The sequence below is a fragment of the Acipenser ruthenus genome, chromosome 2 (assembly GCF_902713425.1).
Source record: "Acipenser ruthenus chromosome 2, fAciRut3.2 maternal haplotype, whole genome shotgun sequence".
In the NCBI taxonomy this organism is placed as follows: Eukaryota; Metazoa; Chordata; class Actinopteri; order Acipenseriformes; family Acipenseridae; genus Acipenser; species Acipenser ruthenus.
This window is the reverse complement of record NC_081190.1, coordinates 71437553-71461749: the sequence shown is the minus strand read 5'-3', so window position 1 is coordinate 71461749 and position 24197 is coordinate 71437553. Positions and strand designations below refer to the sequence as shown.

The following is a 24197-nucleotide window of genomic DNA, read 5'->3' as shown; positions in this document are numbered from 1 at the left end:
TTCAATAACTCCTAGTTATCGACAGCATTTTGAGCTCTCCCTCCAGACATTCCAACTGTGGTCTGAAAGGAACCAGAGGCTAAGTAGTTCAGAGAACACAGCACTTTCACATGTGCAGGGATAGCAGTCCCTAGATTGACATGGGGGTCTAGCTCATCCTTCAGTTCAGCTATGAGGTTAAGGATGACTTGTGGAATGAGACGGTAATGTTTTAGCACTGCATCCTCTGGCATCCCAAACAAAGTGACCCTGGGATTGAATATGCAGTGTCTTCTTCATCTAGTCCTTCTCCTCTGAGAATGTTCCTCTCTACTCAACAAGAGCCAAGTGTCACTGCATCAGGAAGTGTACCACAGCAGCCATCCTGAAGCCAATGACAGATCTCTGCAGGTGTGTGCTTTTATACAGCTCTTAGTTATTCTCTTCTACAATGGTTTGCACCTTGTAAGAAGAGATGTAAAGTTTTTGGAGGGTCAGCAATTGCATAAGTACAAGGCAAAATCCTTACATTATAATGTTTGCGCCCGCTTAGTATCCAGATCCCACACAATTCCATGCTGTTTTCTTCATTTGAATGCATTTCAATATACTTTTAATGGATGGCAAAGTGCAAATGTGATAGCGGGTGCAGAACGCCATGTGAACACCATTCTTTACATACGTCGCATTTGTAGCCGGTAAAATCAGACTTTACGGCTGCTAAACACAGTTTACGGCAGCATTATGGGAGTTTTACACCCGCAAATCACTTTGCATGTATCTTTACATCACCCCCTACGTATCAATTATTGAAAGTATCATAATCATGTATTGTGATCCAATGTGAGCACTATTAAAGTTAATATGAATTAATTACAAGTTATTTTTTTTTCGAATATGATACAAAAATAATAATAATAATAATCCTGCTGTGCTTTGTAGCAGTTTCACAGGAATTCCTCTTGAGCTGCACAGCAGGTGTAGTCCACCTCCATAGCAGGAGAGATCACTTATTGGGGCGTTGCTGTGTTCGTGAGATAGAGCCACAAAGTAGTACTGTACCTATAATTCTGGTGCTGGCACTGAGCCAGGTAGAGAACTGGGATGGGATAAGTATATGTGATTTGCGGTGCACACCTGCTCTCCTGGGATGGAAACTCTTCTGTCATTCAGCAGGATTGATGTCCTTATACCTGAAGCTGAGATTCCTTTTGTTTAATTATTCATGCTTTCCCACTTGTAGCTACATGATTTCCGTGTGTCTGCGTTAACAGCTTCAGCTCAGCAAAGGATTCAGAATATAACAAACATTCCATCCTCAGCCACCCCCAACCAAGCATACAGTGCATCCATTTTATTTAACAGTACATGCCTGTTTTGTTATTTTATTATTGCTTAGTCTACCTGTGTCTCCTTCTCATTTTTGAACATAAAGTTTAAGCTTGTACATTGTAGATGTCTGGGATGAGAATTTTTCACAAATGTACCTGTTTTTTTAACTTTGTTTTTTAATTATTTTATCCTGTACACTACATCTGCCAATACTCTAATGTTCTACATATAACTTTTTTTTATAAAGCCTTGGGTTACCTGCCTTTGGTTACATTCCTTGTGTAAAGCTCAACTCTATGGACCAGCCTTTTCTCATTCCATTTAAAGTATATGACAATGTAACCTTTCAACTCTGCCAGCCGCACACATTCTACCTTTATGTAGACAAAGAGCACACTTGGGGGTTGGCAGAGTTTAAAAGGTCTGGCTTTTTTTAGATTTAATGTTTGATATTTTTCTTATTGTCTTTTTTTTATTTGTGTTCTTATTTACAGCACTTTGTGATGTCTTGTCATGAAAGGCACTTTATAAAATAAAGATGTAACTACCATTCAACCGGCCTGATCTCCTCAGGAGAGGAAGGTTAGCTGCCTTGATCACTGTAGGTTTCTGTTCTTCTCTTAATGCATGAAAAAGTTCATGGTATAGATGAAGTTACAAGCCAGTGGGTTTTAAATGTTCCAGGCACTCTTGTATCTGCAGACACTGGATAGCTCTGCTGACATTAATTATCTTTGACAAGGCTATTAGAGTAACCCCTGAGAGGGATGCATTCTTTAAGGGGCTCTGACTATTAGTGTCTCAACTCATTTCTAAGCTACATAGCCACTGTGGTGCCTAAGAATGGGTTTAGAAATAGAATAGCCACACTAATCTTGACATGTAGCATCTAGAATGTCAAGGCAAGTAGTCTTTTTCCACATGCAGTCAATTCTCGTTTATACGAATTTCAAGGGACCAGCACAAAAAAATGGTATTATCAGGAATTCATATTATCGGAAATCAAAGCCAAATGCACACTGTTAGTTTTTATTGAAGAGTGACACTGAAATCAAATTTCACTTGCAGAACAATAACAACTATTATACAGTTAGAATTACTGTGCATTTGATTGTAAATACAGTTATAAGTGAACTTTTAAAAAGTATACATTGCATATGAACTTCACTTGAAACCTGCATGTCCTATTCGGATTACAGGCATTTTTAAAATGCAAAAACAAGCAATCCTCAAGTCGGAAATGCTGACGACTTGCATTCACAGTTTGCTGTTCATAGGCCTGTATTATTGTACCCTAGTTTTTTCAGACTGGTTAACAAACTGTTCACAGAAATGTTGAAATGTATTTTTCTTGTATGGTGGTTAACCACCACTTTCAACACCTCCACTTTTGTCTGCAAGGATTGTGCACATTTCTGCTGTGCATCCTGGAAATGGCATTGATCCATGAGCACTGTGGCAACTCAAAACAGCACTAAAATACAGAACAGAGGCACTAATCTGGATGCAAGTGGATACGTTTACCAATATCCTTTGCACTCAGCTGTTCAAACAAGGGTGATTCATTTTATTCACATTTTTCTTCCCGGGGGTGGCTTCTAAATATTTTGCAATTCGTGTTACGTAAATAAGAAGTAACTTACAATAAGTTTGTAAAGGAAATAAGTTTTTACAAGGAAATTTGTCTAATTCGAGTTTGTTTTAACGAGAATTGACTGTATATGCAACACATTCAATGTTAAAATGTCTCTACTGTGAAAATAGTTGATTGAGGAAACATGTCACGTTAAAGTTCTGCATATTTATTACATTGATTTACATGTCGGGAAGGAATCAAGAATGGTGCATGTTTTTCAAAAGAACCAGTAGTTACCCTTACCAAAATAAATAAAGTAAGTACAGATGACATGTCGGATGTAAATAGACACCCAGAACATAGACATGTTTAGTCTGCCTGAAATTGAACAGCAGAGATCACTGATGTCAGTTAATACCTTGTGTATTAGCATTATGTCTGACACAGACCTGATTTAGATGTCCCTTCTCCTGGGGTATGTTGATCCATAAATGAACAAGAAAAATTCATGATGAAATTGGAAAACAACCCAAACCCTGGCCAGTTTGCAATTGTCACAAATAGATAAGGAGTGCAGTTCACAATCATGTAAATGTTATTTATTAGTCACTGTTCACCATTTTTGGTTTGAAGCAGAATACAGTATATTGACTTACAAAGTATACATTTTCATTTCTCAGTACATAACAAATAAACAAAAAATAGGAACTTTTTATATTGTATATAAATAAATGCATTGTACTATACAGTAGTTCTGGCTAAGACAACACCCCTGGGAAGCAAGCAAAGTGTTCACTTAGCCGAAGCGTTCTTTTATACAGAGTTGGCCAATATGAATCAATCAATAAATACATATTTATTACTTCTCATGACGCAGGTGCATCAACATATGAAATGAATAGAATAAGTAAGAAAAAAGCAATAGGCAAGTGTATGTTAATAAACTATGATAATAAAGTAACAGAGAAACTAACTAATAAACTAACTGTCAAACTAAATGAACACATTACCCCTTCACATGTTAAAAAAATGCAACACTTGCTCTAGACTAATTATGAATACCTCTACAGGAGCAATATTCAAGACATGCACTCAATTATTTAACAGAATGGTGAAGCAACTCACAAGGACTGAAAATACCAAATTGCTTGGTGACTTGTATCTGATTCAGGTTTTTTTTTTTCAGGAGCTCAAACAATTTCTAACTTTTTGTAACGAGAAACAGCGGTGCATGCCATTTTGTAGCGATGCGGTGCACTTGTGGAAATCAGAATACAAAATGAGGCAATGATATGATGGTAGAAAGAGTTAATAAACCTATAAGTGTGCCTCAAGACACACTCGCGATGACAAGTCACATTTGAAAAGATTGAATAAATCACTAGAATTTAAGTTTGATGATGGTAAATTATCAGGTTACAAAACAGTACTGTGTCAGCTGTGAATGAATAGCTATCAGTGCCAAAAAGGTGTCCTTTTAAGTGAAGTTCCTGTTCTTTAGGCGGAGCACTTACAGAGGGAGAAATCTATTTCACCACAAAGGGTGTAAATTGTTAACCTTGTCTGTTTAAAAAAAACAACAAACAGTAATTTGGATTGATTTAAGAGCTGATTTACTTGTCAGCCATGTTCTGTAATCATTTCCCATGCTGCTTGTCTTAACCGTAACTTCTACATATCCAATGTGGCCCATCATAATCCCTGAAACGAATTATATTTAATGAAGTAATGCCTTAAAATAATACTGTAAGAGGTATTTCCTAAACTGTCCTACTTCGATTCTGTCATCAAGTTATCATTAGTGACAGGTATTGTATATCCAGCAAGTCTGAACTATTCTGTTTGGCTCATTTACAGGGGCTAGACAAAACAAAGAGAAATGCCTCCTATAACAAAAGTCAATAGTATAGGACCAACAAGGACTGCCAGGACAGGACTGCTTCAATATGGCAAGTCTGCAAGGTGTTTAAATTGTTCTGGTCAGATGCGTAACTGTTCCTTGTTAGTTGTGGGTAAAAATCTGCAGCAACGTTTGATATGGAAGCACCTACAAACCAAGTCATAGTAAATAAACCTTACTTGGTGTCCTGTGTGACTGAATACAGAACATGTATCAGGAATTATATTTCCGTATTAAAACAGTCATATGAGGGACCTGATGTGGACCTGAAAACATCCACAACAAAGCCAAAGCATGCAAACTGGCTTATGTCTGTTCTCCACGAACTAGGAAAAAAAAAAAAAAAAAAGATCATTTCAGGCTCTTTCGGGAATGTTGAATACAGTTAAGGAAACCCGCACCAGGAAAGCCTTACAGTTAAGGAAAGCCTACCAGCACAACTGGAACTGGATTTGAAATTGTTTTTTTTAGATTGGTTTACAGTACAGTAGCTTCATATTTGGTGCAATTTAGATTATCTTCTAAGTAATAAATAAAGGCTACTGTAAATGTATTCATTTTCATGTTTTTTCCTGTGGTATAGTATAATTCTGTCAAATCCATGTAACTGTGTGGGTGGCAGTTTTTGTTTGTTTTTTTTAGAACATTCCACATAGCTTTTCTGTGACCCTCTCTGTTCTAATTTTAAAAATAGAATGTTTGGTTTTAAGATGCTATAAAAAAAAAAAAAAAAACAGTTTTAACTTTGGTAAATACTTTCTAGTAATATTTCTGTTGATTTACTATGATATCAAAATGTGCATTCAATTCTGTTTTTGAGTTAATATTGCACTGGTAGGCCTATACACTGCATACAGCACTTTAAATGTCGCTGAAGTTGTTTGTGTACTTCTTGCATTAGAAACAGTTTTGGTTGATTGATTTTCATATTAATTTTCCTGTCAGTAAATTATATTTTGTATGCAGTATTGTGTGTCTTTCTTTCTTTCTTTCTTTCAAACCCTATGATAACCTATTGTGTTACGTTAGCCTGTGTGTAAATGCGCTATATAAATGAACTGTCCATCTGTATGTTACACCTACGTTTTTGCATATATCTGGAAAACCATTTATAAAGCTGATGAATAGCATACGTTACTGGGTGTAAGTCAGTAATTTTCTTGCAATTTACAATTATGCTAAAACCTCATTTGCTTACCTAATGACATCTAGGTCTTAAATACCACTTATCCAATTGGGTAGTTAGGGGTGGGCAGGTTGGCTAGCTGGCTATGACCACCCTCTGGGTCCATTAATCCTTGTTTAATCAGATTCAATCAGAACTGGGTTGAATAAAATGTCTTAACAGCGTTTTGTCAGTAATCCTGTACGCTTTGGTGTGTGGTACAAAAATAAGGATTGACAAGAAAAAATGTAATTTAATTATTTTTTCATGTCAAGAATTTTAATTGACCTTCTTGCTGGAAAAAAAAAAAACATAATTTAAACTTGCAGTACACTCACATGAAATGGTAAAATTCAGTTTGTTTTTGTATATGTTTTTTTAATGTTCCTCCACAAAAAAATTACATAAAAAGATGTATAGTAGCCAAATATTACAGACATATCTAGTTACCTTTCCACAAATGCTAACCTACTGATATGTTTCCTTTTTTTGTTTGCTTTAAAGAAATTGATATAGAACGATGTGTACGGGAATCAATCAACCTTTTCTGTTGGACACCCAAAAGTGCCACTTACAGACAGCATGCCCAGCCACCCAGACCTGCTAATGACAACAATGGATTTAACAAAACATCATCTTATTACTCCACGGACTATCAAGAGCTCCCTAAAACAGACCTGGTAAGTGCATAGATCCAAGAATCTGATGCTATACAGTATCCTTTTCCAAACCATAGGTAAGCACGAGGTAAGCTCACATACATGACCATCTACGATGGCTTCGCGTGCAGTAAGCCCTCCCGGTAAAAAATAAAAAATACAAATATTGATGCAAATTTCAAGCTTCTTGAACAAAAACAAATAACTCAAATAATCCGTAGCAACGCTGGAAAAATGCCTGTTTTCATTTTTGATTCGTGGGCGGATTCTCCTTCCAGAAATACAACCAAAGTTTCCATTCAGGATGGAGAATCCGCAGTGTGGATGATATAAATTGCAATTGAACAGACAATTTAATGACGGATGATGAATTTGGCTGGAGACCTTGTCCATGGGTGTTGACAGCTTTCCGTAATGCTGGCCGATTGGCGAATGCACGATGACATCATACTGCCGCAGATAGGAAGTGGCTCATAGGGTCACCTATGAGCCACTTATATAATTCAAATAACATCTACAGTAGAGGTCAGCTGTCATACAGTTGCAGAATTCAAATAGGCTACAGTTGCGTTGATAAATTATTGGAAGTAACATTATTGGGTGCAACTAACAGTATATCATTTTAGCAATGCAACAAACATTCTGTAAGGTTACAAATGGTTAAAACAAGTGAATAAATCTCATTCATAACCACAAGTATAGAAAAGGCTAAAATATTTTCATATATTTTCATATACAAATATTGGATTATCTAGGTAGTCTGTAAGAAATTAACTCTGGTCCTGTGCACTCTCTCTGTATCGTCGGCGTCACAGCCGCGGTCTGTGAAATTTCTGTTTCAAGGTGAGTTATGTACTCTTTTATTAATTAAAACCCTCCTTTTCCAAGTGCAAATTAACTGCTGATAAATTATGACAATTAACACACATTTGCTTTTAAATTCCCACGCAAACAAAAGAAATAGTCCCAAGCACCCCTGTTCGTTAAGATATTAACATTATTTCTAAATCAATATAATTTCGGAAATCACATTAGGACAATTATTTAATAACAAAATAGGCACAACGACCGCTTGAAAATGCCAAAATCAATGCTACATACCGATTTCTTGATTAACACTGGAGTTATCATTAACAAACTTTTGAAAATCCTGCCCAAAATATCCTACTGTAAAGCTATCACACTTAAAAATATAATCATTCTTGCCAGCAGGGATATATTCTGAGGGACCACATTTTTTCACACTAAAAAGTTGCTGTTGTTACTTACAGGGAGCTTATTATCTGTAACTCCTGGGTAGAAATATTGACAGGTGTATTTTCTAGAATTGAACCCCTGTGTACTACTGCCTATTTCTAGTGACCTTCATTTTAGCCCGTTTTAGCCCGTTTTATTTTATGAGGTGGTCAAAGAACTGCAAGCCAATAACTAGGCAGTAGGCTGAGATATTTGCTCTCAGTCCATTTTACTCCCTGTTCCACAAAATTATCTCTATTTTTTTCCAGTTCAGTATGAGAATGTATGCATGTCATCAGCTGTTGAGGGTTTGTACCTCTGTTGGTGTCTTTCAGGTTTTAAAATTAAGTCTGACTCACTGTTTGAAAACCAGATCACAAAATTTGTGACATTCTTATGTTTTTGAGTAAAAATGTGAAGTCTTTTGTAGATGGTACTGAATGTTTCAAAAAGGGCACTGACCCTAAAACTGAGTGGTTTTCAGTAGTGTTATAGTGGGATTTTGATACCTAAAATCCCAATGGGTTTGTTTGCAAGATTTGTCAAAGAATGACTTATTTTCCATCCTTGTGGTGTTTGGGTATTTGAGTTTATATTGATATAATGACATGCAATCTTTAAGTTTAAAAACAGAAGTTACTTATGAATCGTCACCCGTGTATTATTATTATTATTATTATTATTATTATTATTATTATTATTATTATTATTATTATTATTATTATTATTATTATTAGTTTATTTGTCAGACTCCTTTATCCAAGTTTGATATTTTTGACACTAAAGCATGATTCGTACAGGACTAAAAATCAGGTGTCCTCAGAGTCGGTGAAAAGCAGAGGATGTCTAGTAACCTCCCAGATGTGGTTTTTCATCAAGGAGAGTCAGTAAATTCAGAATGTGGTGTGGCCAGAGAAGGCACTTTTGTGCATGATTTGTAAGCAATGTACCGGGTGTAAATAATTTTGTTGTACCTTCTTTTCCAAAGGCTAGAATAACCATTTCATCCCTTGCTTGATATGTATTTCCCTACATATTTTCAAATGCACCTTTCAAAGCATCCATTTTTTAAGAGTCAGCAATTATGTTTTGTATTTTCGCCCGTCACCAATTTGGTTATGCCCAATCATTATGTTTTACTGAACTGTAGAATCTCAGGACAGATCATACCAATTTTAATATTATGTTATGATTTATTGTAAAAACTGGTATATCCCAGAAATGCTGGATGAATTCTAACATAACACTGAAATAGTCAATTCGCACGGAAGTAAAAAGACACAGGACGCCTGAGTTTGAAATTTTACAGAAGGCCGTGATGTCCTGTAAAAAATAAAAAATAAATCCACCAGTTTATGTGGTGATTTTTAGTCCCATGCAAATCAGACTTTTGTTCTGTTACCTAAAGAGCAACATAGTAATATCTTCTTGTTGTTTAGATTACCTTTAATTTTCTGTTTCAGTCATCACATCCTGGTGACTTTTTTAAAGCACCTGTGTTTTCAATAGCACTCTCAGTATCTAACCTCTGTTCATCTGGTACACCACACTGTAACCATTAAACCGTACTCTTTCATTAATCTGCCCTAGCAAATGTAAAAAAAACCCCACATTTGTTCTTTGTGATATTTCTTACTGATGTTTTTCTTACACCCATTACAGGGGGGTTGCAAGGGCAGGTTAATGGTTACTTCGTGGTGCACCAGATGTATTGGGTGGTTAGACATAATTCTGAAAGCTCTATTGAGACCAGAAAAAGTAGATGGGATGTAATAACATAAATAAAATGCTACAAAGTAAACCTAAACAACAAGAATATATTAGTTACAATAACCCTGGTATTTCACACCGATACCAAGTGGCTCTGTATGAAATGGCCTTTATGCTTCAGACTCAGTACACCTCATTCAGGCTCTGTGGTTTCCAGTGAAGCATGACAGTCTTGTAAAATTTCAATCTGTTGCAATTCAATAGGCTTCATGGTGTATTTACCGATACCACTCAATCCAGATGGGAAACAGTAATTCTGTTAAGTTACAAAGGTTTATGGGTTTTTGTAGTTAATCTTTAGAACCCCTTTGGGAGACAATTTTAGTAGTGTGGACTATAAAAAAATATTACAAAAACAGAGATTGCAATTTTGGAGAATGTCATTGTAAATTAAACCCAAGTCCGCGATAAAAGTAAATTGCAGGTTGTTGTACAGTTGTTGCATTATCTACAAAGGGAAGACAGTGGTGTTGAATGAGTGATTTTCTAGTAGACCTTAGTCGATTCTACGACATACAGAGCTACGATTAATGTAGAAACAAAGCTCACATCCTAAGAAGCATTCAGTTTAATTATCCAGTAGCCTTGTTTATTGATTTTTCCTGTACAAGTATCCTCACAGAACTTGGCGTCTGTTTAGAACATAAGAACATAAGAAAGTTTACAAACGAGACGAGGCCATTCTGCCCATCTTGCTTTTTTGGTTGTTAGTAGCTTATTGATCCCAGAATCTCATCAAGCAGCTTCTTGAAGGATCCCAGGGTGTTAGCTGACACCCTGGCTGAGTTGGTGCCTGACTCGCGGATACTTTGCACTGCATAGCTTCACTGGCAAGTTCAACGTTTTGGTTGTCTCACCTGTCCGCCATCTTTGACCAAGGTGTTACTGCTTCGCATCTTGTTGTAGTAATGATGCCAAGTACAGAAGGTTAAGATACAGTTAGGTTGAGAGGAGTCAGGGAGTTGTATATGCCTTGGAGGGCAAGCTTTGTGCAACAGACCCCAGCTCCTGCGATCAGCATATGGTCTCCAAATAACAGAGGTGAAAAATCTCCACTGACTGGAATAATCTGATCCTGGATCCATAAATTAGGCATCTATAGCTCACCTTTAAACTGTGATCACTGTCTCTGCCTTTATTATAAATGCTTTCCTGTTAAAAATATACTGACAGTACACTTGCGTCTTATACAACAATAACTAAGTCTGCATTTTGTATTGGTCCGTACGCGTACCTGCATACCTGTTATGTGAACCCCTGATTATGGATCAAGAGGGTACAAGGCATTGGAAGCAATATTCTCTGCAGAAAACATGTAGACATAGTAAATACTCATCGTAGTAACTACAGCCTGTCGTCTGCATTTTCTTTGTGACCTGATGTTGATGGAGAGACAAACATGGTGATCCAGGGAATTATAAAATACACCCCATGTTTAAACAAGCATTGCCAGACATTTGATTCCCATAGAAGACAGAGTGAAAAATCAAGAGGGAGTCATCAAGCCTCACCAGTGATAGAATTACAGGATTCCCATAAGTGAAGGAAATTATGAAGCTATTTTGTGTTGATACAGTACGTTTTATTCCCACTCATTGCTGTCTGTTTTGTTTCATAGTGTCTTCAGTTTCATTTTCAAGTCAATTGCCTTGTGCAACACACATTTTAAAAGATTAATTTTTAGTGCCTATTAAGGAGTGGTATAAGAAAATGAGTCTGACACTTGTAGCCTCACCTCTTCCAAAGTGGGTAGCAGTAGAAGATAACAGGTGTTTCTGTCTTGTCACCAGTCTCGTGAACCTGTACGGCTAAGCGAGCTGAAGGCAGAGGTGTCCCCGCGGATTTCAGCAGAAGATCTGATCGACCTTTGTGAGCTGACAGGCCTCAGCCATTCCAAGACTCCCACCAAGAGGACCAAATCAAGCAAACCCAAGATACTGGTGGTCGATATTCGCAGTGGTGACGAGTATCCTTTTCCATCTAATGTGTTTGTATGTCCAGATTGAATACTTTGCCTGTTAATGAAAGAAGAAATGGGAATTAGTTTTAGTATTTAAGTTAAATTTCCCCATTTTCACTTTTGCCTTTCAAGTAGCCACTTTATCACAACGTAAGACTTCCTGAGTTAACACAGGAATGGAGGGGGGAAAAGCACGTCCATCAGACTTATAAGTAGGGATTCTGTTTTTCGGGTTTTATTAATTGTATTTTTCGATGTTTATTTTTAGCTATTTTCGAGTTTTATGTAAAAAAAAATTTCGGGGCTTTTGTTTTTGATATACTGTATGAAATTAGTGTTTTCGGTTACTTTTCAAAATGTTTGAGCGTTTTTTTTTTGTTTTATTTCTGTCAAAATATGTATAGTAGTAACTCGACAGTACTTGCACACTTAAGTTGTACCTTCTTTCCTTTGCTGTCTTCCACAACAAAATCCCTATGGTCACGGGCACATTCTTCTGGGGTTTTTGTGTGTAGGCATTTTTGTACATTTCGCCACAATTCTGTTTTAAATCCTCTGTATCGTAACTGTAATACAGCTTTAAATCCTGGTAACAAGCCTCCATCCTGATTGTAATCTCATTTAAAATCTCACAAGCGGAGTCTCCAATAGAAATGTAGGAATGTGCTGTCACTCAGTAGTTGGGGCGGGTTTAAAGTATTGAGAACGAATCAATGATAGATGCAAGTCAGGAAGGCGGGACATTGCCCAGCAGCACTGGGAAATGTATTTATTATTATTTTTGTAGTGTAGGTTTTATTTTTTAATGGGAAAAAGGTAAAGTCAACGTGAATTGATTAACCATTTCCACGTTTTTTCCCGTGTTTTCCAGTGTTTTTTGGCTAGCCACCGATTTCATTTTTTTTGCATCGGGGGTGTTTTATTGAGTTTTATCAGTTAAAACTGAAAATCAGAAGCCCTACTTATAAGGCTATGGTAAGACAGGCTCCATCACAGTCAAAAAGTTGAAGTGGTGTCTGGAACACCAAAAGATCAACAGAGGACAATAAAGGCTCGTGTTTTTGGACAGAAAGGGCTTTTTTTTCATAAAGAAAGCTTTTTATTAAAAAAACAAACCTTGTATTTTAAAATGTCAATATCCTATTTCTATCACTTTTGAAGCTTGACAAGTTTTTGTGAAAATGTTTGCTAATCCCCCATTCAACGAGAGAAAAACTACTTTCAAAGACTGGATTATCTAGTCCATATTGCACAGCAGGTCATGGAAATATTGACATGGTAGTAATCCTCATTTTATCGTAACCGGTTCAGTTTCTGCATGATTTGTAAGTGGTCTGTAGTGTGCAAATAAATCAAGATGAAATAATAAGTCTAAGTAGGTTTCTGCTATACAGCATAAGTAAATTAAGCTTTATTATGTGTCGCATAATATGTGAAATGCTCTCAAATTTTAAAAAATGTTTATTCTCTTAATTAAACATAGAAATAAAGGAATAATGTTGTTAGTTGTCTGGAGAGCAACTTTTCAATGTGCTTTCTATTGTGATTTTTGACACTTTGAGTCTGCCCCCCCCACACACACACTCTGAGCCAGACTGACACACGAATGTATAATCATTTATCTTACAGAACATAACATTTTATAACTGCAACAAAGCTGTGCCCTATAACTTAAGTTCATTATCATTTTAATCGAACTACCTGTTCTGTAGTTGATAAAATTACTGGTGATTTTCCCCAGACGTGAAAGACATATATTTAGAAAAGTCTTTAGTAAAATCACATTTTTATGATCTCACTGAGAATAAATGTCTCTCTAGGCTATGCCTATTTTTCTTTACTTTCATGTGTGCCAAATACTTTAAGTGTCACTTTCTCATTTTATGTTTTAGGCAGAGAGGGTGAACCATACAGTAAATTGCAGTAGCAGCAGTGTGTAAGATTAAACAGTCTTTCTGCAATATAAATTCGCCCTGTCGAATGAATGAGTGCCGATGACATACAGATATAATTTAGCGTCAAGTATCAGAGCCTGGCACCACATTAAAAGTGAACCCTCAACATGAACTTTTGTCCAAAAAACATGCAGATGATCAAAGTAGTTTGGAAGTGCATAATGTTTTGTTTTTTTTATTGTTGTCACGCACCATTAGATGTTTAAAGCTTCTCATGGATTCAGATATCCCAGTTGTCTGGAAGTTAATTCCTTCTCTGTTATACTGTCTAATGGACCGATTGGAATTAATAACAGTAGCTGCAGGAAGGATTTAAATTTTGCTTTAAGTTGTAAAGTTCCCTTTTTATTTCTTCTGACCAGAGTCGACAAGTACTGTAAATGGTACCAAAGATATTAGCAAAAGCAATTTGATCTAATATTTTTAAACCCAGAGATTGTGTGAGGCAGGTCCCGCACTCTAAAAAAACAGTTTACACCCAAGACATGTACAAAGTGAATGTTATAGTCACTGTTCAAATAAATAAAATAGTCGAGTATAAAGACTGTTTCATAACAGACTACTATTTTATTTTGCAAATATGATTTACTACCATGTAGACAGTCACCATAATCCATTTGTTTGACAGTCTGTTTCATGTAGATCAAAGAAAGATAGCTCCAGCTCAAAACTATTGCTGTATAAATTGGTACCTTGGTCCAAGGTATGCCCATGTTTAACTTTGTAATGAGTTTTTTGTGGAATATAGAAACTTTTCAATTATTTATTTTAGGGTTACCCTTATGGATAGTTAGAGTTAGAATAACTGGTTGGTACTCTGTAATTTGGTGCAATATAATCCCTAAATTGTCTTTTGAATTTTTGCCTGCTGCAGTGTTGTGTAATTTACACAGTAATGTTGTTAAATCACTTTCTCTATGCTGGTTGTTCTTTGTTTTGCATTTTGCCCTGGTTTGTTTTTAAAAATGAATAACACAACAAATCTTAGATTTTAGGTATGATTAAGCTCTGAACGATCACTGGTCCACCAGAGTTCTTTCAAACTCTATGCACCCTTTATAATTACTTTTAAATATGGAAATCAATCTTGAATTATCATTCGTGAATTGTATTCTAACATCCAAGTTCATTTGCTTTCTTTCATTTGTGGTAAAATCAGTTTTTTAGTAGAAATTTGGTAGGAAGAAATAATTAATGATTCAGTTTTAAGAACACATTTTGCTGCACATTTCTTTCCCTGGAGGAATTAGTGACTAAATATATACAGGAATGGTTATGTAACCAAAATATTATGAACACCTGCAGACTCATCACATCATATAGGAGGCTGTGTTGTCCAGTGGTTAAAGAAAAGGTCTTGTAACCAGGAGGTCCCCGGTTCAAATCCCACCTCAGCCACTGACTCATTGTCTGACCCTGAGCAAGTCACTTAACCTCCTTGTGCTCCGTCTTTCGGGTGAGACGTAATTGTAAGTGACTCTGCAGCTGATGCATAGTTCACACACCCTAGTCTCTGTAAGACGCTTTGGATAAAGGCGTCTGCTAAATAAACAAATAATAATATCAGTGCCACCCTGGCTGCCTATGAGAACCTTTTACCATATTAACAGTGTTATGGCAGTTGTTAGCATTTCTTTTTTCCAACCCCTGAAAATACATATACAGTACTCCCTCTTTATAACACTGTAGTCTGGAGCCCTATACTGTATAGTTGTGTTCCGTCTTGCAAGAATGTAAGTATAAGCAAAGTGGCATTGCAGTATTGAACCTGTGACTATACTACTTGTATATATATATATATATATATATATATATATATATATATATATATACATCTTCCCATTAAATTATATATATATATATATATATATATATATATATATATATATATATATATATATATATATATATATATATATATATATAATTTAATGGGAAGATCACATAGAACATTATTTAAGCTGTAAAGAGTTCATGTTTCTTTTTTAATTAAACTGTGCTTTAAAGTTTGAAAACGAAATACTCTTTGAGGTCAGTGAAATGTTTGAGCTAATTGTTTTAATAGATTTATAGAACTGTTAATCTTTGTGGATTAGTGGAGGGGTCTTGTTAAGACAAGCCTTGATGATTAAATCCTTCAATGGGTTCCCAGAAGAGGGGTTCTTGGGATGGATGGTACAAGAGAATAAAGTAGATTTAGGTACTTATAATTTATTTCTTAGCAGACGCCCTTATCCAGGGCGACTTACAAGATATCACATTATTTTTACATACAATTACCCATTTATACAGTTGGGTTTTTACTGGAGCAATCTAGGTAAAGTACCTTGCTCAAGGGTACAGCAGCAGTGTCCCCACCGGGGATTGAACCCATGACCCTCTGGTCAAGAGTCCAGAGCCCTAACCACTACCCCACACTGCTGCCCGTACTTGGTACCAGCATTGCCTCATAGGATTTTAATCTATGATTTATCCAGAGCTATAATGTTTACTATAGTAAAAACTTAATTATGTGTAAAAAGTTCCAAAAATAAATACCATGTTACTATATTACACATTTCTTACACCTAAATCTTTGAGAATGTTTTTAAATGTTTCACTTGAGTGCAGGCTAATTCCTTCTTTATATTTTAATTTTCTAGAAGTGCAGTATAAATACAAGAACATACCTAATTTGAAACACTTATTGCCATTGAATGTGCATACAAACCATAATACTGTACTACACTATGCTATACTATACTACACTACACTACACTATATTCAATGTTTTCTGTTTTCCTTGTTTCCTGATTTTGTCCTGTAAAACCTCTGTATTACTCCAGCTTACAGGACTTTCGCTTCCAATAAATATACATATATCCCATCATAAACATAGCAGAACAATTATATGCTGCTTGAAGTTCTGATAATAAATTCGGAACTGCAAGAAAGAGAGAGATTAATTGATTCTGACTGGAATGCACTGATTACAGTGAGCCCTTTGGCACAAAACCCAAAATGCTACCTTACAAAAATTAAAAAAAAAAAAAAAAATAATGTTTTGACAGTTCAATTTATGACACAAGAAAGTTTACTGCATAATAATTTATCATAGAACCAGCTACTGAAAGGGAAAGCTTCCTCTTTCCCCTGTGGGATTGGCTGGACTGACTGGCTGTATAGAAGCAAAACATCCCAAACCAAACAGATTGCCCAGTGAGCCACAGTGAGGTTAAGATAGAATGCCCCTAATAAACGTAGTGTTTTGGTAAGTTTATTAATAGAATGGAAAGAAATAGTTATTGTTCTGTAAGATCAGTACAAGTTCATGTTTTTGTTTAATATCAGTTTTTAGTATGCTATATGTAGGCTATCTGATACTAGGCCTAATTTTGGTACTGTTTTGTACTTTGCGATACCCACTGTTTTTGCGCTTTCGCCTTGATATCTTAGGTTTGATAACATTTTTGGTCTAGTTTCATTTCCTTTTTGTAACCCCGTCTCCTTTGCCCAATTCCTTTAGCATGTGGAAACAATATAAAACTAAATATAAATATTAGTGTTCATTGCTGCAATTTTTTTTTTTTTTTAAGTTTTGCACTGGGATTATACAGAAAAGGTGATACTTTAAAAATACTTAATTCATTTTAACAAGACCATTTAGACAGAAATGGTTTGTTTAGAAATAAAACTGGGGCAATGTGATGGAGTATGGTTGTATCTGGATTTGAATGACATTTTCAGTTAGCGATTATCAGCTATTATCTTGAACCATTAATTATGACTTCCACTTGTTTGCGGTTCTTTATAAAATGTTGTGTTTTTTATTTCAAAATTATTTAAGAATAGTAATTATTTATTGTCATTTTTACTTGAGCATATTGAGACATTACAGTATGTAAATTATAATCGTATTAGTTTGTTGGGATGAGGTTTCCAGGAACATACAGTAGCAATGCATCACAAGCTGTACCGCCCATGTTCAGTTTTGCCTTGACAATGTTCTTTCCAGTTTTAACCGGGGCCATATATCGGGCAGCATAAACATTCACTATAGCACAGCCTTCGGACCAGAGGGGGAGCTGGTCCAGTGTGGTGCCACAACAACTCTCCAGAGCTTCAAGGGAAGAGTCATTGTGGTTGTCAGCCATACAGTGAAGAGTGCAGCCATTGTAAGTATCTTTCATCTATTCATGTATTAAGCGTTATGTACATAACTTACACTTATGTATGAGAGGGTCAGTAATCAGTGAATTTCTTTCCCAAATGAATATGCTAGCATCAGAAAATTATATAGTGTCAGCTTGGGAGGTGACAGCACAAGTAATCCAATGTGGGACAAAGTGTTCTTTCTTGCAGTATGTATACTACAAGAGTTCGAACTGTCTAACCAAGGTAAAAAATATAAATAGTTGTTAAGGATGCACTTGGGGAAGGCTGACAGTGCCTCGTAAGCAAATAAAGTCCAGTAAATCAGAGTAGCTACAGTATACCAAATAGAAGTGAAAGCGCCCTTACAGCAGTTCTTTTAAAGAATGGTATGAAGACTTGTATTACTACAAGCTTGATGTAAAAGCAATAGTAAAATCAATTGAGACTTAAAGCAGGTACACTACAGTATTATTATTTACTCATCCATGACAAACACAATTGCTTCTCTAATTTCACAATAAATGTAGTTTAGATTTAAAAGCTTAATAAATGTGTGAGCACTAGAACACGGTACAGATCAGTTCCGACAGGTACACTAAGCTTTGAACTTTGATCCTCCTGAATCCCTTATTCAGTGAAATCTCAAGCACAGGATGATGTTTTTAAAATTGCGTAAACAGAACAAGAGAAACTGAAGATTCATTGCATGCTCCTTTAGACAATACCCCAAATGTTTGGTTGGAATTTGACACATGCTGCAATAGACAGATGTTTTGTCGATATTTATAATATGTTTTAAGTGGATTTTCTTCAGTGTTTTTTTTTTTTTTTTTTTTTTTTACAAATTGGTCATCCAAAGCACCAGACTCTTAAAGAACTAAAAGTTAATGTAAAAGCAAGGCATTCAAAATGATTGCTAATTAAGTCTGAGCCACAAATAACATTAATATAATATTAGCATGAATATATTATTAGCCTGCTTTCACATTTAGTCTAAAAAAAAAAAGAACTGGTTCCGGAATGTTTCTTAAATCTGAAATGGCTTGATTGTCTTCACTTAACAAGCAGTGATCTTAAAGGGTAAGTTTTTGTGGAAATGATGAATGCCCATTTTTGTTATTAGCCTAATTAACCAATGACTCTGTCTCCAGCATCTATAGAAACATCTATTTGATGACAGTAGAAAAAACGTTTAAATTAGGCTTTTCTTATAAGTGGCATGCATCAATGCCTTAACTTCTTGTCCTTTTCAAAAACTCTTTTTTGCTTGAGGTTAACTTGACTTAAGGTTGTTTTACAGGTAAAAGTTATTGTGATTGGCACTGCTACCACTGCTGCTATCTGCTTGTGTTGTTTAAAGTGACTTGTGATTGTGATTCGAACCATCATATTCCAGTTGTTTTGAACAAAGTAATGGTTTGATAAACTCAGGAATACTTGATTTCTGGGGCTTCTGAGTGGCGCATCCAGTAAAGGCGCTCCACGTGGAGTGAAGCAAATGGACATAAACCGTGGGTACGGTATACTTAACTCACACATTCAAAAACACAAAATTCTACCAAATTGCTCACCTTGACTTTTATTATATTAAAATTTTATTATATTAAATATATTAATATTTTATTATATTAACAGAAAGAAAAATGCGGAAAATTCTAAACTTATTTACAAAACTATAGTAAAATACAGCTGTACTGTACATAAAACTACGGCTCTCGTTGAACTCGCACAGCTTCTTTTTTTAAGCACCCAAACAAAAAACAACTCTAGAAACAACAACTATCCTTAAACGGGATATCTTTGGGAAATCATATTTTTAAAATCTTCTTTTTTCCCCCTTCAACAGAACTAATTGAACTTCATTAAGTCGATATAATCAGTAAAATGTGTGGATTATAAACAGATTCCTAAATATATTTAGAAAATATAGCGATACAAGATACCGCTGTACTATTCATTTTTGACCAGCATTTGTTTGTGCATCTTTTTGGGAAACTGAGTTAATAACAATAATTAATACATTTTGTTCCGTGTGACGTCAGTAGCACAGCTCAGTTCTGCAGTGGAAAAACAACTGTCCTTAACCACACCGTGAGGGCTTGGTACGGCCCCGGCGCGGCTTGGTTGGACAGTGGAAAAGAGGCATTAGTATCCCCAAAGTGGCCCAAGTGGACCTGGTTCTCGACACTGGCACAGCTCCTGTGTTATTAGCCGTGGCAGCTGCCGGCCCGTCGCGACCTGCACAGCCAGTTGAGGGACTCTGTGGCATCCATACCCAGCAGCTCTGCAGCTTTGGGTCTGGCCTCTGAGTGCCCTGGTGGGACATTTTTGAAGGGTGCTCTGATGTTAAGACCCCCTAAAAAGGATCTTCACCCTCACTGGCGGCTCAATTTACTGCTGGATGCGCTTACAAGACTGCCATTTGATCCCCTACATTCAGCAGAGCTGAAATTTATGTCCTTAAAGACAGCTTTCCTGCTTGTTATTACTTCTGCAAGCATTCTCAACATTTTGTTTTTTGCAGAGGCCATAACTAAGGTTACTCGCTGCACTAACCCTGCTTTTCTCCCTAAAAGCATTTCTGCTTTCCATATCAACTAGTCAGTGGAGTTGGAGGCCTTTCATCACCTCCTTTCCAGTCTGACAGGGAGAGAAAGCTCCATACGCTCTGTCCAGTTAGGGCATTGGCCTATTATGTTAACCGCACCCAGAGTTGGCGGCAAGCCGAGCAATTGTTTATTTGCTACGGGTCTAAGTTCCACGGACACGCCCTGTCTAAACAGCGGCTGTCGTGGTTGATTGTAGACACGGTCAGGATTACATATGATCTAGCCAACCTGAACCCACCAGAAAAGGTTACTGGTCACACCACAAGAGGCCTTGCAACCGCGTTATTCCAGGTCACATCTGTCACAGACATTTGCAAAGCTGCAGTATGGCCACACCTCATACTTTTACTAGATTATACTGACTGAATGTCGTAGATCAGCAGAACCCTGGTTTCGGGACCAGAGTGTTAACAGCAGCCACTCATTCTGCGTTTTAGCACATTTTAAGTCCTAGGGTAGTTAGCCACACACCTCTTTGGACTTGTGGTGTTAAACGCTGAGGTTACTTAGTGTAACTTTGCAGCATATACACTACATGAGGGCTCTCCCTCACTGTGCTGTGGACTATATGCCATGGACCCTTATTCGGTCCTCGGCCAGGATGCCAAATTTATCTTCCTATTTAGCACTTCTGTCGTTGCTGCAAGCCTTTCACTTGCAACGGCTTGGGTATTGTATCCCATTCGGTAATGGCTACATTTCGTACTTGAAAGGGAACGTTAGGTTATTATCATAACCGTGGTTCCCTGAAATAGAAATGTAACCATTACCCTTCAAGGTCACTGTGTTCACTCCAATGCAGCAGACCTGAAAGAAAATGGCACTGAGCCTCATGCATCACTCGTATTTATCTCCTGGGGGCGGAGACGATGTCTGACGCACATGGGGATCTTAAATGAGCAGCTTTGATATAGTGTTCAGGTAATTCGGGCTATAAAAGATTATATCCCATTTGGTAATGGTTACATTTATATTTCAGGGAATGTTGTATATACTGTATTTTACTGGCAGTTGGTTCAAATAAGTAAAAACACAAAATCTTGACTTCAACACATGTACACAAACTTAGCGTCAATGAAATAATCTGTCAATCTTTTTATGAGGCATTTTTCACGGTTTTATTATTAATGGTAAAGAAAAATATAAAATATACACACTATATACATAATTGTTAAATCAATTAAGACTCAACATTTTAAGGCAACAATTTCCAACACATTTCCAATTATTGCTGTATAATATATCGTTCCCTGTGAAAATTCACATTTCTGTACATTTTTTTTTATTACTTAAAAATAAATACAGGAAACATTTGCCTTATTGACACATTACTTGTTACACTGCATTTAGGAACCTGACAGCCGGTTTAGTTTGCTTCCTCCTGGTAAATGATTGAACACATCATATAGAGCTGCACAATTTCATTTAGATGTCTTCAACGAAACAGACATCAGCAGCATCAAAGATATTTCTGCTAAAGAGCCCTGTCCAGTACAAGAAGGGGACATGTCACATGTCTGTTCTTATTTTTACATGTACTCATATTTTTATTTTGTTTTGGTAATTCACTGATGGTGAAAATATAATGTCTTTAAAAAGTGGGTATACAAAACTAAATATTCTACAGTTTAGCATTTACTGTTTTTCAGGTAAGCATTTAAATATTTAGGAGCATTTGTTGTATAATAACTCTAGACAAAAGATACATTTTCAATGTGACGCTATATGTATTTTTTTGCTTTAATAAATATAATGTTTAATCATGAAATATCTTGAAACGCCTATTTTTAGACCGTGAAATGAACCGTGAAAAAAATCTACAGCCCCAATCATGGGAAATGGATGGTTGCTCTGCAAGTATGTGATTATTTACAGATTAAAGAAGGAGGGCCACCTTTCAAAGACTATGCTTTCAAATAAGATTTACAGCTAAGACTTTGGCCTTAGGTAGAATGAGCTGACCTCAACGATAACTATTCTATAGTTAACAAAAGTACTGCACACACGCCTAAGCTTCAGGGTAAAGTTTAGATGGAGTCACATCTTTCCTCACTGCGTCAAGTGCTTTAGATATTTTCAATGATATTGTGTTTTTTAAACACGATTAAAGCATCAGTTGCTGCTTAGAAGGACATCCAACATCATGTTTAGATTCTAAACTTTAACCAAGAGTGCCATTTCCCGTAAATAGAAAGTACGAGCATCATCACAAACTTTAAGTCTAGGGCAATTCTGAGAGTTTAACTAAGGAAGTAAATGAATGGTGTAGCCTACAACAAATACCATTTTCTAATCTTTTTCTCAGTAGCAGGGTTACAGTTGACAAGCATAGAGGAACACTTAATTTGGTACTCATTGTGTGAATTGAAGTTGTAAGAGGAAACTGTTACATTGAGAAGTGGTGTAGACTGAAGTTTATATGAGGGGCCTCAAAAAATAACTTAGTGCTGTAGGAATTTCCCGGCTTAATAGGGAGAATCTTATCAGTGCCTCAGCAAATTAGACAGATGTGCTTTCAGCTGTGCTGTCGCATGATAATTTGAACGATGGTCCTGTTTTGTTTGTAAACTATAAAGGCACTATTTGGTAGAGGGTGTATTTCATGAACATTTCTTAAAACTAGCCTTTGCAATGTAACCCCCCTACTTTTGTTAATTTATTCCAAAAACAGTCTTACCTCAACACTGACTAAACAGACAGTGGCCGAGCACAGATTTGAAAAGGTGCAGTAGACAGCATGTCCAAAATATAACAATTAATTCAATTTTCAGCTCTCAGTTGATGTAATGCATTGTCTCTATAGGACCTAGCAACCAGAAAATATAAACAGGGACAGTAGTGATGACACAGAGGGGGCTTAGTGTGCATAGTAACAGGAGAAAAACACAGGTACATTCCTTAAACTTTTCCACCCTTTTCTAGTAAACCTTGTCAAACACAGATTAACAGCCTTAGCATGTCAAGTCTGTTGTCATTCATTCTGAGTAGTTTGTCATTAAAACCCTGTTTGTGACAGATAAAAGATTACTCAAGAAAACCTACAACTGAACTTAGAAGACAGTATTTCAGAAAGAAATGTGACAGTATTTTGGGCAACTGGAATCAAAATGACAAATACAGTAACAAGTTAGTATTCTGAAACTTAAAAAATCCTACTGTGTTGGCCAGTAAAAATTGACCGTTCACAAACACATTGAGATGCCATTCCCATTCAGTCTATTTTATGCGACTGAGCGACTTCTAAAGCTTTTTCACCTCAAAGTGTAAATAAAAAAAAAAACATTGAATGCACCAATTAACAAATTTGCAAATAAATAAATAAACTACTTACAAATGTTTGGCCTTTTGAAGTGCTGTCTTTCTAATTTTGGAATATTAAGTCAATTGTGCAAATTACACTTTGAAACACATGGGTTAATGTTACAAGATCAGTGAGACCCGTTGTAACACTTAGTTCACAGGATGGGAGCAGAGAGCTCCCTCAGGGAATCTGGAATTAGGTAGAAGGTAGAAAGGTTAGTTGGGGCATTGAGCGCTAAGCACACAGCAGGCTAAAACCCGAGCAAATAGTATGAAGAAAGAATGAGCCTCTGATTTGAGGTAAGTAATAGCGCATGAGTTGTGAAAGGATAGGTGTCCGGGGCACTGACTCATACGATGAGAGGTCTGACCCGAGGTTGGGGCAGTGAGATCACTTGCCCCCCAAAAGAAGGTCCCCCGGCTCCATAGAAGTTCCCCAAAACAAGAGACCACGTGCTAACACATAGGAAAAAACACATAAGACAACAAAAAGAGGGTTAGATAGATTTATGGATTATGTGAATGTATAACTCTACCTTTATCTCTCGCTCAGTGGAGAGGAAAAAAACCCTGGTGGGGGGGAAACCTCTGGTGTTTCTGGCAAAGAGACAGCCCTGACTCT

The 24197-nt window shown here is 36.4% G+C and overlaps 1 protein-coding gene across 6 annotated transcripts in view; it reads left to right on the top strand.

The window, feature by feature from the left end:
• tbck (TBC1 domain containing kinase) overlaps positions 1-24197 on the top strand; it is an 86649-nt gene that overhangs the window by 49400 nt on the left and 13052 nt on the right. For all 6 annotated transcript variants that reach the window (XM_059000366.1, XM_059000361.1, XM_059000348.1 and 3 more), the window contains exons 23-25: positions 6457-6632; positions 11408-11583; positions 17527-17686. In XM_059000366.1, coding sequence (XP_058856349.1) covers positions 6457-6632; positions 11408-11583; positions 17527-17686 — 512 coding nt within the window. The remainder of the gene's footprint in view (positions 1-6456; positions 6633-11407; positions 11584-17526; positions 17687-24197) is intronic.